The sequence below is a fragment of the Mycteria americana genome, chromosome 2, assembly GCF_035582795.1.
Source record: "Mycteria americana isolate JAX WOST 10 ecotype Jacksonville Zoo and Gardens chromosome 2, USCA_MyAme_1.0, whole genome shotgun sequence".
Taxonomy (NCBI): domain Eukaryota; kingdom Metazoa; phylum Chordata; class Aves; order Ciconiiformes; family Ciconiidae; genus Mycteria; species Mycteria americana.
In genome coordinates this window covers 90,625,923-90,642,332 of record NC_134366.1, presented here as the reverse complement: position 1 = coordinate 90,642,332, position 16,410 = coordinate 90,625,923, and the positions used below count along the sequence as shown (strand labels likewise).

At 36.8% G+C, this 16,410-nt stretch overlaps 1 protein-coding gene across 1 annotated transcript in view; it reads right to left on the bottom strand.

Annotated features, from left to right (window-relative positions):
• Positions 1–12,535, bottom strand: part of CDH18 (cadherin 18) — a 192,442-nt gene extending 179,907 nt beyond the window's left edge. The window contains 1 exon segment of the mRNA XM_075495641.1: positions 12,308–12,535. Within this exon segment, the coding sequence (XP_075351756.1) occupies positions 12,308–12,535 (228 nt within the window).
• Between the last annotated feature and the right edge of the window lie 3,875 nt (positions 12,536–16,410).

Sequence of the window (16,410 nt, the reverse complement as noted above, 5' to 3'; positions counted from 1 at the left end):
CAATGTTCTTGTAGTTTTAATATTACATTTGAAGCACCCATACAGATGCTCTTTGATTTGTTGAAATGGCTATGTTGTCACGATTTGACTCAAGGCTCTCAAACAGAAAGTATTCATATATCAAAGGTGTGCAAACATTGCTTCTGTAATACTTTACCAGGTCCAAAATTACACCTCTTTAGTATATTATTGAATTTTACAATAAAAATTTGTAATTAATATTAAGTAGTAAAATAAATATAGCGATACAAACATATTAAAAATGTATTGGAAAAATAAAAATGGACCATGAATTCCAAAAGAGACTATATTTATTTTAATTATAAGCATTTCTATTTGTTTTGTAAACATACACAGAAACCTCTTCCTAAACAGGCTTTCCTAATTTTAAAGAAGGGTTCTGTTTGTGGATAGCACCTCTTTTATTATCAACACATTATCACAACAATGGCTCAAGTAGGTCCTTTGACTACTATCGAAAGATCTCTTCAATAGAACTGTAATTTTCAGTATGTCTTTTACATGAGACTTTGAAAAGCTATATTATTTATACTGATACCTTAAGTATCGAGCATGCTAATTCACTGGAAGATAACAAAACAAACAAATACATTTTGGCAACAGTTAAGGTTATGCATATCTGACAACAAAACACACAAGGACATACCAATACCCCATGCCATACAAATTAATTGTACACTAAACCCAAGGTAAATCCCAAGTGTAAATTTATGAATGCAAACTATTATCCCTGATGACTGGGATTTTTGTTTGTTTGTAACCTAATGGAAAAGTTCAAAATATTGCAAGAAGAAAAATGAAGATTTGATACAAATGTTCAACACATAGGGCAGCTACACTACTGCTCTTGAGTAATAGACTTAGAACAAGCTCTTCTGGTGAGCTTATTCCCCAAGTCCTTTAATAATACCTTTCTGCAGAGAGACTTCTTTGCAACTGTTCTATCTCCTGTCTTGAACAGCTCCGTACAGGCAACTTGCCTTTTACAAAACCTCATCTAAATTCTGGAGGGAATAGACGCTTTAGCAAATGGACTGACGATCATAGCAATACAAAGTCGACTTTAAAGGTATTCTGTTCTAACCCCAGACATACAGATATACCTCTGCTCAGGTTCTTGGCTGTAAATCATTGAGCATAATCTGAACGCAGATATCACCTCTGCACTTTCTTTCCAAAGAAAGGCATTTGTGGTCTTTTCATTGTTATCTAAAATATGTTGTTTAAATTGCAGCTGATGAACTTGTGGGAATAACTATTCAAATGAAAACTAACTGCTTGTCAAGAACCAAACAGAGCTAATCCTGATAAGCAGAAAAAAAAAATGAAGAAAATCTGAAATAGCGCTTTCATGTTTTTACAGGCTGGTGTTTTCCACTACAATTAGAAAAAAAACTATGTGTTTTAGAAATTAAATATTTACAAAGGCGATTAATCTGAAAATTCACCACTGTCATTTTAGTTTCATAGACAGTGTAAGTGCTATATGATTAGGAACAATGGAGAAGTTTTAAATTTAAACCTTAGATCTCCTGCTTTACTTCTTATTGTCTGACAAATTTTTATTGTCATTTAAAAATGTGCATGTGTTCTAGAACACAAAGAAACACAATTTGAGCATTAGACATAATTTTGATACAACAACTGAAAGATGACATGTAGGCAAAGTACATAATAAGGCAAAGAAGCAATTGCTGAGAAGGCAATACATTCAAAATCAACCAATATGAGTCGTTACCTTTAGTGCCGTACGGAACACACCATGCAAATTACCCTTTGCAAACTCCACTATGAGTCTAGGAATATTGAAGTCTCATACTCACCTTTTTTTCAGACATTTTGAGATGAATTAATAAGCTGCTAGACCTGAAATCCCTATTCTTTTACAGCCATCTTCACCTTAGAAAAAGAGGACATCTTCCTGCTAAAGCGTGTTCTGCATGGTTTCACTTGTCACATCTTTCTAGATGAAAAAAGAAGACTAACTGTGGTGATGTGCATTCTATTTGCCTAATTGTCGTGTTAAACTTCCTGTACCTTTTTTAATCTTTGTAGCTTGATATACAGTAAATAGGATTATTTAATCTAGAGTTTCAATCATTCAACAGAAGTGTTCCTGTCATTGTGTAAATAAGCTAAGTAAAAGTCCAGCTAACATTTCCTTTAATAAATACATCTCGAATGAGTTGATAAAATAGTATACTGAATAGCCAAATGATGCAGCAGCATCTTTAAAAAGACAAGAAGGCACGTGGGCATGAAAAGTTACACACGCAATGAACATGAATGAGCACCTCTCTTAAAGCAAGGTTGAGAAGGTACTTGAGAATTAATTGACATGCTAATTCACACTTAAGTTTGTCAGCATATCTTCGGCTTCATCACCTATTGATTTAAAATTAGCTGGTAAATATCCTTAAAAATGAAGTTACCAAGTTCAAGATAAATATAAAAGATTGCAGAATTATCTTTATGTCCTCATTGCCACAACTTGTGGATGTAATTGACACACCACCTCTTTTGTGGTTTGTTGGGGTTTTTTTGTGGTTTTTTTTTGTTGTTGTTTTTTTGTTTTATTTTTTAAAATAGAAACTGTATTTTGGCATTTTACATAATTTTGATATAATGATTGACAGAAGCTATGCATACAGAGTACGGCATAAGTTAAAGATGCAATTACAGAGAAGGGAAGTTGTACCACACCAACTTCATGGTGGGTCAGCCTTGGCTGGCTGCTGAATACCCACCCAGCTGCTCTCGCACTCCCCCTCCTCAACAGGACAAGGGGGAGAAAATAAGGTGGAAAAAAGTTCATGGGTCAAGATAGACAGAGAGATCACTGACCAATTACCATAATGGGCAAAACAGATTCAACATGAGGAAAATCAATTTATTGCCAATTAAAACAGAATTGGATCATGAGAAACAAAGACAAAAAACTAAAACACCTTTCCCCCACACCCTCCTTCTTCCCAGGCTCTCCTTCACTCCTGACTCCTCTACCTCCTCCCCCTTGAGCAGCGCAGGGGGATGGGGAATGGGGGGCTGCGGTCAGTCCGTAACAGCTCCTCTCTGCCGCTCCCTCCTCCTCATGCTGTTCCCCTGCTCCAGCCTGGGGCCTTCCCGCGGGCTGCAGGGAAACACCCGCCCCACCGGGGTCTCTGCCGGGGCCGCAGGGGCCTCTCTGCCGGGGCGCCTGGAGCAGCTCCTGCCCTCCTCCTGCTCTCCCCTCGGGGCTCGCAGGGCTGTTTCTCACCCTGTTTCCCTCAGCCCCGGCTGCCATTTCTTACCCAGTTTCTTACCCATTTCTTACCCGTTTCTTACCCATCTTTTGCCCTTCCTTCCCCAGGCTTTCCCCGAGGCGCCCGCCCGTGGCTGAGGGGCTCAGCTGGGCCCTGCGGTGGGGCCGTTGGAGCCGGCTGGAACCGGCTGTGTCCGGCACGGGGCAGCCCCGGCCGCTCCTCACAGGGGCCGCCCCTGCAGATCCCACTGCTGCTGCTGCTGCCAGCACCTGGGCACCAGCACCCTGATGCAATTATCTTCCAGCAGTACGCAATGTGATTCATAGGAGGGAGATGAGGACGTATTATAATACTTAGTCAAATTCCATTTAAGACTCTTTAAATTCCATTTAAGACTCTTCCATTTAAGACAACATATTCTCTATGTAGAGAATAAGTCCTCGGTCATTTATTTTCCATGAACTGGAAGGAGCCCCTCAGTGAGAGAAGCTGCCCCTCACTTCAAAACAGCCCCATGAAAGGGCCACAACTTGGTATGTTTTGTAAAGATCACTATGACAGCCAGGAAAAGTAGTAATAAACTGGTAAAAAGTCTGTCTTCCAAAAACTTTATGGCAGTAACTCAGCTGGAGGAATCAATAAATTAATTCTGAGTTTGACACCAAACTACATTTCTCTAAGGAAACATGAACTGTATTAGAAGCAATGCCTATGGAATCAAGCCTCCGTGTGTGTATCGATACACGTGTGTTTGTACACACTCCCGCGTTGGTGCCCCTGGGGCCCATGGCTTTTGGAGCCTTGGACAATATCAGCCAAATCTGACAGAAGCTTGAGGGTCACAGGGGATCACCATTACCTATAAGCAATATAAAAAAAAAGGCTTGATGAAGGATAGAAATCTATTATCATCTAACCTCATTGTCAGTGTTCTGACTGAAGGAAATGGCCTACTTGGAAGGAAGGAAATTTGCAAGGGAAACCAAACAACAGCAGGGGAAGCATTCACCAGTGACCACACTACACGTTCCTGTGGTTTTGAGTAATCATGGTACTTCCTGCTTTCAGACATTATTCATTTATTCTTTAATACAAACAAGTACTAGATACTGTACACAGTGCATATTGCAAATTAACCTAAATATTGTACAGAAGCACAATTTAAAATATCTATCTAGTATTCACTTCAGACACAAACTCAATTACTTCATCTTCTAACCCAAAGGAACTCATCTTCCTTTGACTGCATGTAACACTTATCTCATTTTAAAAGCAAAAGGGGTCTGTCAAAAATCTCTAGGATACACCACAGCTGTAATGGATTAATTTCTTCATAATGTGAATTTAAACTCATACTATCCCACACCTGTATCCCTCTATGATTTTTGACATGCACAAAGTCTGTGTGTGCCACAATATTAAGACTGTCTACACTACAGGTATTTCCTAATTTTGACTTTTCAAAAACCTAATGTGAAGAAAGCACTTGGTGATCTGTAGAAATTCTTGAAATGTTATAGAATGTCAATGCAGTAATTAACATCACTGAGGCTCTGTATCAAGAAACAGTATTATTAGAGATAAAGATTAGCATGGTCATTTTACATAGACATGACAAATCAATAAGATTCTCTCAGTTCTTTTCCCTTGAACCTTTCCAGTCATTTAATGATCAGAAAAGTGTACATATTTAAAATATAAGCATCATGTTCCTCACCACAGCTAAGCTAGGTGATTTTAATTTTGCCAATGGCGTAGCTTTTCTTATTGTCTTCACTAACCTTCTAGTCAAAAAAATCCTGTTTGTTGTGCAAAAGTGTAGTTTGCAGTTGGTCAACAACAAAAAAACTACCAACATACAAAGAAGCACCCACCCTAAAAACAACAGACAACTTTAGCGATGTCCAGTTTCTGCCTTAGTTTTTAAAGGCAATACCATTTAATAAATGAAAAACTTAAATAGCTTAGACGGGAACAAGGCTGGCTTTCCCCACAAAATATTACTGATAAAATGTTTAAGTGAGATATGGCAGTTCCACCTAAAAGACGTTGGTTTCATCAATACAGTCATTCAGTGTAAAGAACATGTAAAAGCCACAGAACTTCAGCAGCTGGTGTGTCAAAATCATGACAAGGTAAGAAGTAAAGAATAAAAAAAAAAAAGGTCAAGTTTTGTACAGACTTTTTCAGTCCACAAGAATCTTGGAGAAGATTAGATCACCTTGACAAAATTATTTTGAACCATTAATTGAAATAACAGTTTCCACATAGCAAACTGATGTTTTGCAATACAGAACTGACAGACTGTATAAAGCTTCCTCACAAAAACAGTTATTACTTTGACATATTAGATTCGATCTTGCTGTTTTGACATAAAAGACCAAGTTTCTTCCTGGTGCAATTCCACATTGACTTAAATGAAGTTAAACCAGGTAAACATTTTATCCCATGTCTTTGGACTAGGACTGAACTTCAATGTGTTCATGCTTTTCTGTTTGTTTGGTTAGTCTGTCAAGTCAAAATGCCCTTGTCAGTCTGTATATAGCCATTTTCTGTCAAAGGACTGCAATGCAAGTACTATGCTTCAGGAAATCTCAGACATGGCTGAGCATGCTGGAAGAAAGTCAGATTGCCCAGGCTGATGAAAGCACTCTCTTCCCTTGAGTTTGATTTTCCCCCAAATAACCTTTGAATGTTTAGAGATTCCACTTTAAAAATAATAAATAAAACCTAAAGGTCCGCAGCATTCTATGACTTGTAGAATTTGAGTAATGTCCCCTCAACCTCTCAAAAAGAAACTAAATAACAGTTGTTGAATAAAGGTAGGGTTACTATCAGCATGGAGGCAGCAAAGGGGGTGTCTGTGCCAACAGAACTCAAAAAAAAGCAAGTACACATGTGCATTTTTATATTGAAAAGCTTTTGGGTTGGCAACAGTCTTGAATTAGCTTTTTGTAAAAATAAAGTAGAAAATGAGATGGCTAACATGATATAGGACCATATAATGTTGTGCAATACTGACCTCCAATTTGATGACAGCAGTTAAGATGGAGAGGGCACATTTCCCCTGTTTCTTGGTAAGGCTGCTCCCTGAGCAACAGTGGGAGACAGATAGGAGAATAAAGAAATAGGCACTATCCTATATGATCAGTGTTGGCTTTCCACAACTTCAATGGCACTGAGTCAAAATGTTATTTAGCAACAGTAAGGATGACAAGAATTAGGACCTGAGTAATCAGAGAGCAGAAACGCAGAAAGATCAAAATAGATAAAAAGTACCGTAAAATCTGAAGTTAGTGACCTAATGCAATGAAAATGCTGTATCGGAGAAGATGATTTTGAGTAATCAGAGAGCAGAAAACCATAAAGACCGAAGTAAATAGAAAGTAGTATGAAATCTGAGGTTAGTGACCTATGGAGAAACTGTAACAGAGAAGATTTTTTTAAATTAAAAGGGATCTATTAAAAATACAAACCTCTGCTTTTTCAGTGCCAATATCTATAATCTCAGTCTTTCACAGATTTGCTGAGAGGTCCTTTGGAAGAAGCTGGAGACATCTCAGTCTTAAATTGAATTAAAAATTGTGGAGCTAAAATGTTTGCTCAAATATTAAGTGTATTCATTCAATGTTGGTCTTCCCCCTAAAAGCCCTGGAAGAATTAAAAAGTTAATCTCTTTCACACTAGACACATGAAATATGTGATTTTAAAGTTTGCTGAGACAAAGTCCTTCTCCTTTTCTTTTTACTTTATTTTCTACATAGGTCTATTCTACTATAAAATTTTAAAGAAGCAACCAAAGTCTATAAAAGAACAGAAAAATCTGTGCTTGCATATTTAGATTGTTATTGCTACCACATTTTCACTAGCTATAGAAGAAAATTATTTTATCTAAATACATTATATGTGAAACTAGCAACCTAAAAGGTAGAAAATGAGATGCACATTATTCTAGATGCTGATTATGCCACTTGCACGCCCTTTTACAAAGGCATGAAAATGGCTAACAAGCCATGTGCAAAATCTTTAGACTGTAACATCTACACTTTCCTTTTCATTTTCTTTATCATAAAAGAAAAACACTTTTTTATCAGAATAGATTTTGGAACTTTTTGCTTATGTTTAAAATGCTGAAACGTGATATGCTTTATTTTAAGTAAACCTCTAACATTGAATAAAAGCATTTTAATGGTAAAATTCAATTTTTGTTTCTTCCTTAGCACTTATTCTGAAGTATACATATTTCCCCCTTACTGTCATTAAATCTGAGATGTGAAATTGTCTTGATATGATCAGGGAAGATTAGATTCAGTCTCCTGTATTAAAACTAATTTATTGCAATGACATGTCACCGTATTACTTTGAAAAAGAATTTTGAATGACAAATCTGTTATGCTGTATTTCTGTTTTAAAGAGTAAAATAACAAATTAATAGAATCACTACCTAGAAAATCCAATATAACACCTGTGATTTCTTTCCTAATCTAACTTTTAGTACAAACATTTCAGGACATTTTAAAAGCTGTTACTTTCCTCTTCCCTTTCCGGTATTCACGCTTATTTCCAGCTGTTCCATACTTCCTTATCTCCCTCATCAAGACAAATCTGAAAGTGTTTTTGAATTACAGTAAAAATGTAAGAACTAAGTGAAGTGTCACTCCCCTTACCCCCACATATTTGGGAAGAAAAATGCAGTTGAAAAACAACACAGAGTTGAATACCTGAAAAGCCATTCCTATTTACCCTTCAGAGGACATCTGAAGTAGATTAAGAGGTATACCTTCGGTATTTCAGAGATCCAAAGGTCCACAGAGAAATCAAGTGTCAGTCTTGTTCATTATATTCCTCTGCTATTCCCTCTCATAGTATGACTCAGCCTCAAATGAACATTGATCCCTTTGCCTCTGCACATTTACTTCTCTCTCCAAAGTAAAAAGGACAGTGAATGTGTAGTTACGACGTGCTTCCAGTACAACTCACTTTTAAGAAATATCAGAAAGGAACAGACCTTCTGGAGACAAAAAGGTGTGAAGGTTCAAAATAAAGAATGTTATGGACTGAAACAGGTACTCTGTTTCTCTTCTTTCCTAAAATTCTTTATTTGTTATTTGTTTTCCATATCCTGACATGAATTATCTAACTTGGAAGCATGCAGAAAATGTGAGAGAAATGCCAACTATATCAGCCATGGCAACTGAGAAATGGTAAAGCTTGCAGCCCTACAGCACAAGTTTTTCTAGATTTCCTCAGGAGAATCTTCATTCCTCTGAGCTGGTGCAGTTGGTACCCGACTCCTAAGCAGGCCATGGTGCATTCACTAGCCCTGCTCCTTTCAGTGCTCACAGCTATGTTTCCATTAGAATAGTTTTCATAAGAGAGATGCCAAAGACAAGAAGTCTCATGCAGCTGAAAGCTCAGTTCTGTGGATTCAAACTGCTTATTTGAGATGAGGATATTTGTTCCCGCTTAATCAAATTTCCATAGTTTCTCCATTGCACACACACACACACACACTTGCACGCACAGATGAGTAGTCTGTCAGAACTAACATTGTTAGATACTATTGATCACTGGAAAGTTTTCAAGAAACCCTCCCCAAATAATTCATTATTTTAGAAAAAGAAGTCTCTGTCATTTTAAATTCTTTAAAGATACTTTTTTTAATACAAAACTGTTTTTGGAGTTGTTTGTTCAGGAAAACATACCCTGAAATATTGAAGACTTATCCCAAATGCAACAGCAGGGAACCAGTTCAATAATCCCAGAACCACAGAAAATACTTAACATCTACAAATGGATCATTTCTCATTTCTACCACAACCTCATTTTTCCAGGACCTGTGTTTTGCCCTATTCCTCTAAAAACCTTCTGAGTATGGCTAATACGGATTACTTTTATACAGATTCCCAGTCTCCAAATGACATTTTTTTAGAGAAAAGAAACAATGACTGAGGAATGGAGATATGCTTGATATTAAAATACAATGATGACTTGTTGTCCTAACACTTGCTGTGTAACAGATGATGACAGTAAATTAATCCATCCTCTTGACAGTCATTTCACGATAAGAATGAGAAACCTTACCAGTTTCATTACAGGCCTACCCTATTCTTGTCCTCAGTGTGCATTTCCATGACAATGACTGTAATCATTATAACAGCATTGTACATAATGACTCTGCTTTCTGTGATGTTGCTCCCAAATTGGGTGTGAAAAATGTGAAAGGACAGATATCAAATGGCAAAACTCTCACCAGTGAAGCAGAGTAGTCTACAGAATTAACAATTGACAGAATTGATAGCGTGCTGCCACTGAACAGAAGTCTGGAATTAAAGGGCACTGCTCACATACCCTTCCTTCATAAACTGAGGGCTTTGCATGAAAACCTGTTGTCAAATTAAAAGCACGTAGAATGAGACCTTGATGAGGTGTGTACAGTTAAATGCAAGATCAGTAAAACATCTATTTTTCAAAATGAAAAGGAACTCATACACAATGACCACTACTGAAATTTTCCCAATTACTAATATTATGTCAGTCTCAGACAAGCTTTCCTTTTTTCTGAATTAAAAATATATGTCTGAGCTAACATGATTAATCTTTGCAGTAAATCATGTCATCAGAACCATCACAACAAATGGAAAGTAGAGTACAGATGCTTCTAAGTCCCACAAAGTTTCTGCAAAGATGAGCTTACTGATGTTGTGAAGTACTCAGAGTAGACAATGATGAATACCACAGGGAATTCTTTGAGGAAAAGGGGATAAAAAATGGTAAGCACAGAGGAAGAAATGTCCTCAAACAAGGCATGTAGTCACATTCTGACCACGAAGGATTAAACGAAATCCTATTCATTGATCTCTGTAAATGTAGCATTAATAGAGTGGTCAGAGGATGAAAGAAAATGTATAATGTTATCATAGGAACACAAAATTGAAAGGGACCATCCTTTAGCTCACTGAATCCAGGCCTCTGTCCTTGCATGCAATCATGTCTATAAATTCTTTCATAAAGACAAGCACGCTCTACTTTGAAACCCCTTCAGATTTTTGTTCCCACTCTTCCTATTAGTAACTCAGAATCTCACTTATTTTCTTATTTCCATTCTAAATTAACTCATGGCCAGCAAAAGCTCATTTTTTCAAGTAAAAGCTGAATCAACTTAAATAGCTCTTCCCTTTCCCTTGTGGTTTCTTCTGAAGTGTATTTATAGAATAATGCGTGCTCTCCACTATTATTTGTGGGAGTAATTAAACAAACATATTTTATTCTCCACCACCACCCCAACCATAGTATTTGATTTTCTCTGTATAGCTTCATATATAAATTCATTTTGCTTGGCTAAAAGTAATCAGAGCAGTAAAGAGGTTAACATTATTTTTCACAATGGCTTCAATAGCACTTCATCTCTGTTTTGATTATCTGAGCTTTTGCAGCTTAGTATCATATTTACCTTCTTTAACGTATGACAGTAGAGGCAATAATTGATGTGGTGACCAGATCTTTCTCTTCCTCTGTCACTTACACCTGACAAACCAGTAGTGTATAACAGAAATTCATGATATTGTTCTGTAAGAGCCTTACCACATTGTGGTCCTGAGGTTTACTCTGTATCTCCATATCCAAATCTTATTCATGCTATCTAGCTCTTTCCAGACAATGTTTTGATTCCCCTTCATAGCTTTGCATCAGCAACATGTTTGTAAAATGTGTCTTCTATTCCAAAATAATTCATGAAAATGTTAATCAGTCTAAGATGGGTCTGGAAGCATATCTCCTCATCCTCTTACCCATTTTAAAAGCTTCTCTTCCAATGCAACCCACTATCTCCATTTAGAAAGGTCCTTCCCCAGTTTACATTTCCTGCACAAATCTCAACAGTTTTCAGTATGCTGAAATACTTGGTATTTTTCTAAGGTTGGCATAACTAAATCTTTTGTTGTTGTTGTTTGTGTGTTAACAGTATCTTAAATACAGATGCTCCACTTGCTATATTTAGTTCAGATGATACTGTTCAAATTTGAAAGCCCTTGCTATCAGACATCTGTGATTTCAGAAGCTACTTGTTTCCTTGGATATTTTTCACACTCTAAGATATAATTGTCAGGATTCCCAACTTGAAGGCAAACTAAAATGAAATAATTCCTTTTCCATGTCCTCATCCTGATTAACCATCTTTCTTCACTCCTCGTATTCCATGTCTTTCTCCATTTTCATTAAGGAAATTAAGATCCATCTAGATTACATAACAAAAAATTCTGTCATAATGCTGAAAGACAGTATTCAGGGGGAGAAGCGCTCCATCTGTCAAATCTTGCAATAAAGCTATATATAGTTTTGTGTTATTTTAATACAAATTTAAAACCCAGCTATACAGACAACATTACACATGATAAACCAGACTTCAGTTAGCCAGCCTACAACTGCATCAGCATGAACTTTATGCCTGAAGCTCACTATATATGTCAAAACATAAATGCAGGGCTGGTTATTCTCACAGCCTTCTGAGAAACTGTAACAAGTAACACACCTCCTGCCCCTTTTTATGAAGAAAGTCACAAAGTATTTCCCTTTGGAGGAGTCCTTTTCCACCCTACCCTCAGAGTGGAATGAATGTCCTATGGAGCCTAGACTGTATTTATAATATACCCTGAAGTAGAACTGAATCTTATTCTGAAACAGTCTGGAAAAGTCTTTAGCAGTGACATATTTAAGCCCCAGGCATTTGGAGTTCTACAGAATCTGATGTAAGAGGATCAGCTGCACTCACTCCATGTTTAGCTGAGCTCAGAAGAAATGCTATTTTATAATATTTTAATATCTTCATCCTTTTTACTTTCACTTATCTTTTTTCTTTATAATAAACAGAAAGTATACATAGATAACTGGCAAGTTCACTGTACATGTATGTAGCAATCCAAGAGGTGTCCTCCTTTAAAAAAGGAGGTGCCATCTAAGGAGATACCTGGTTTTCCTCTATCAATGCCACATTTCAGGGGATGGGAAAAACAAAACCAAAACCAAAAAGAAGACAACGACCTTACCTTTCCTACATACTGAGGATCTGGTCCCATGTGTTCTTCTAAAACAAAGAACTGATTCCACACCCATCCACGCTTGGGACGATGATGCACTTCTGTTTCGCCTTCTACATGTTTGGTTTGATTTCTAGTCACCTTGATGGAGCCATGGTGAGCAGCTCCATAACACCTCTGCACAAAACAGAGACAAACTAGGACTGGGCAGATACAAGATGTACTTGTAATTCTCATTGTAGGATAAGCTTCCTGTTCAAGGTTTTCTTTCTCTTGTCTTTTTCAGCTGTAATCCTTTAATAAGTTCCCGAGACAGAAGGTGAAGCCTGGTTCAGAAATACAGTCCAAAATGGCTTTTTCTGCTTGTTCATGGTTTAGCTGCCCATTTGGGAAAGCTCAAATTATATTTACATTATGAAAAGCTGACTGGAAAAATTGATATTTCTTCTGAGGTCTTCACAATAGAGTTCCACAGCCGACCATTTTCTATCTAATAGGGAAAGAAAAGAAAGCTGCTTACTCATCACTAAAACCAGCAATTTTCAGGTTTCTGACCTTAGATTACACTCACAGGTGTACTAACCAGTCTCTCAAAGACTCTCATTGTAACTGAAATTTCTTTTCAATCCTTCCTGTAAAAGTGTTTTCAGATTGTTTTTATTAAAACACCGTAAGAATTAGCACAGCTCTTCCAAGCTATGAAAACATACACATTAATTAAAAAGTAGATGATTCAGGACAGTTCCTTTGGCCTTTATCTGCAAATCACTGACCTGGTCTGGCAGTAAAATAAAATCACTGCTACAGTGTCATTAGCTAGATAGTGATTGGTAATTCATTCCACATGAGTTCTTGATCTTCTGTACAGCACACAGAGATCCAACATGGTGAAAAATACCGAGGCTATGATGGGTTTTGAAAGAAAGCCTCCAAAATGGGCTTTGAGGATTCTGAGTCAATGGTAGAGCATACTGACAGGAACTTTGAGTCAAAATGTGCAGTTTTACCTGCTGTGCTTTACCTAAATTCCAACCAATATTATACTGGAACCTCACAAAATTATTTAATACTGACAGAAAGTTCAGGTACTGTTGTTTAGATGATCAGTATTATTTTAACAAAAGCATCTAATATTTTCTCAGCTTCAAAAAGGAAGATGTAACCTTTTATACTCCAATAGTAAAATGTGAAAATGTGCATGGAATTTGATTTAGCACTTAAAGCAAAGTACCTTGAAAGAAATAAAATAACTCTTCAACCTCAGAGAAATAGTTACCCTAAGGTAACCATTTGTTCAGTTATCTGAAAATATCAAAGATCAGTCAATCAGGAGTCTCAAAACATGCAAATAAATCTACAAAAATTAGAACTGCCTTCCAATATTTGCTTTGTTTGAGTCTCAGAAAGCCATTACAAGGTATGTAAACAGAAACACAATGAAACTAATTTTGTTTCTAAGTTTCATGAGAACCCAAAAGAACAAATCCAAAATCTCTAAAGAAGAACCAAACAAGAAATTAGAACTCAGATGGAAAAATACTGCAGTGGAAGGAAGCTCATCAACTGTATTTTGGCTGCAGATTCTTTTCCCTTATGCTTCTTTCAAATACATAATAACACTGGAAACCCAACCATACTTTCTTCTGTATCCATCTAAGTACAGTTTCTCATCAGAATAATGGAAGAATACTTCAAGACTGCTGCACATGAGAAATACTCAGAAAGGACATATTTTCCATTGCTATTACTTAGTTCGGGACAGTGGGTTATGCTGAAGTAAAGGAAGAACTCCAGTCTCTTGTGTCTGGGCAGGAGTTCAAAAAGAAACTCTGTACGGTATGTTCCACCGAGGAAAGAAATTTTTAGACATTTAGTATTACCCCGCTTCTTATTTCCATACCAATGCAATCTCCCCTCAACCCCTACAAAGACCAAGCCACTGGTCTTTTAAAAGCCTCACAGCCCATCTCAGAACAGATTCATATAACATGATGTATTATTACCTTATTTAAGCACATTCATATAACATGATGTATTATTACCTTATTTAAGCACGAATGTGATTTAATAGGAATTTTTCACAGCTAAATGTTGTATGAAGTCTAAGTTATACCAGGGACAGAATCCAGACATTCTGAGTCTCACATTTGTTTCTAACTATATACTCTTCTTCCTTGGTTTCTTTGCCTTTCTGCATTCTTTCCTGATTGTTGCTAGAAATCAGTTTTTGCCTTGAGGCATGCAATTTCCTTCTAAAGATTTCTATATTTACAGATGAGCTATTTAAATAGATTAGTCATTGTTATACTTCAGATGTACATTCAAATTAAGCAGTACCTCACAAAATGATAAGGCTGCAGTTTTATCCATTCAAGTATTATTTTTCTTCCCTTTGTTTCCATCTTGAGAAATGCCTGGGAGCAGTTCATAAGACTATAAGCAGTGCATAATAAGTTAAAAATGGTATATAAAGTGCATTGAGATTTCTCAAAATGGCACATTTAAAATGTATTTGAAATCATTACTACTGAACTTTCCTTTATAAACCTGTGGGGATGGTGATGGTGGAAAATTCTTGCGTGATAAAAGAGTAAATAAAAATGAGTGCAGACAATGCCAACAAATCAAGATTTACTATACAGAACTTTGTTCCTCCCCCCTCTCAGAAGTCATCCATAGGAAAAAAAAAACAACCCAAAACAAGATGGAGCCTGTAAACTGTGTTATTTTACAGTCTGCCTCATGTATGACTTAGAACAAATAAGAGAAAAAAGTGGCAAACTATGAAGGACTTCTTAATCTCAAAAATATCTGTTCTTCTTAGCATTTAAATTAACTAGGAGGCATTAAATTTACATTTTGTCAAAAACACTGTTATTTCACTCAATTCCGAGATTAACTGTTAAACACCTACCGCCAAAACTAAAGTTTTAGAATTCTTTATTCTGAATAAATATTGTCTAAAACGATAATAATAATAAAAAGAAAGATTACAACAGCATCTACTTCCTGTTATAATCATGCTTAGAAATCCAGGCCTCAACTGTTCCTGAATTGTGTGTGAAGCCTGGAGAATCGTTTCCACTACGACAAATTCAACAATTAAAAGAGGGAGGATTTTTAGTGAAGATTCTTTGAAGTGGTTTTGCTCTGGTAAGCATCTTTTAAAACCAAAGCCTAATTAATGCTCAGTACAAAGGTCCTCATTCTTACTTACTCAGCACCCTCCTACTAAAGGTCTAGCATAAACATTCATTAAAAACCTGCCCCACTCCCCCAAAAGAAACCCCAACTCTGCCATGAAGACAGCAAGTTTGTCTACAGGGGGAAGTACAGATAGAAAGACCTTGAATGGTTAAACAGAAGAGACAGTAAAGCAAAGAATAGACAAACTTGAACTGTGAGTGATGGAAAAAAAAGGACTGAACTTTCTAAAATCCCTTGAATTGTTGCCTTAAGGTAACATACTGAGATGCTGACTGCTCAGTGCTCTTGTCTGCAGCTTCAGATTAAGTGTCCTGCTTTATAGTTTTTGTTAGAATGATGTATGCAACTGCAGAGTAGACTTGTGTTATTGACGTCTCGTGGGAGCCCTCATGAAAATGAGTATATCTCAAGAGACTGTGAAAGTGAGCTAAAATTAAAATAAATAATTAAATAAGATGAGGTGGGAAAGTTCCACCAGCATTGCTGGAAATCATTACAGCAGAGTAGTTACTGCTTAGTGTGGCAGCAAGTCACTGTAATGAATTCCCAGGAAACCAGTATGAGCACAGTGATGCAAAATGTGTATGCTTCACCATCATGAGGAGATGCATTCTTAGTAGCGGAGACTTGTCCTGAATCTTAGTGTCCCCCATCTCCCATAATCAAATTGACCACATATTTGAATTCATCTGAATGATTCAGTTTTGCAGATGTTCATTCAGCACAGCTCTACACATGTTTTGTCACATCCTTTTCAGTTGCATGGTGACGGAGTGAGAATTAGTTATGGAACTTGTAAAAATTGCATTTCTCATATACTTTCTAACTTCTAACCTCTGCCCTCTGCCCTCTAGAATTCCTCCCTGTCAGAACAAATTCTTCCATAATCAAAATCCAACCAGCTT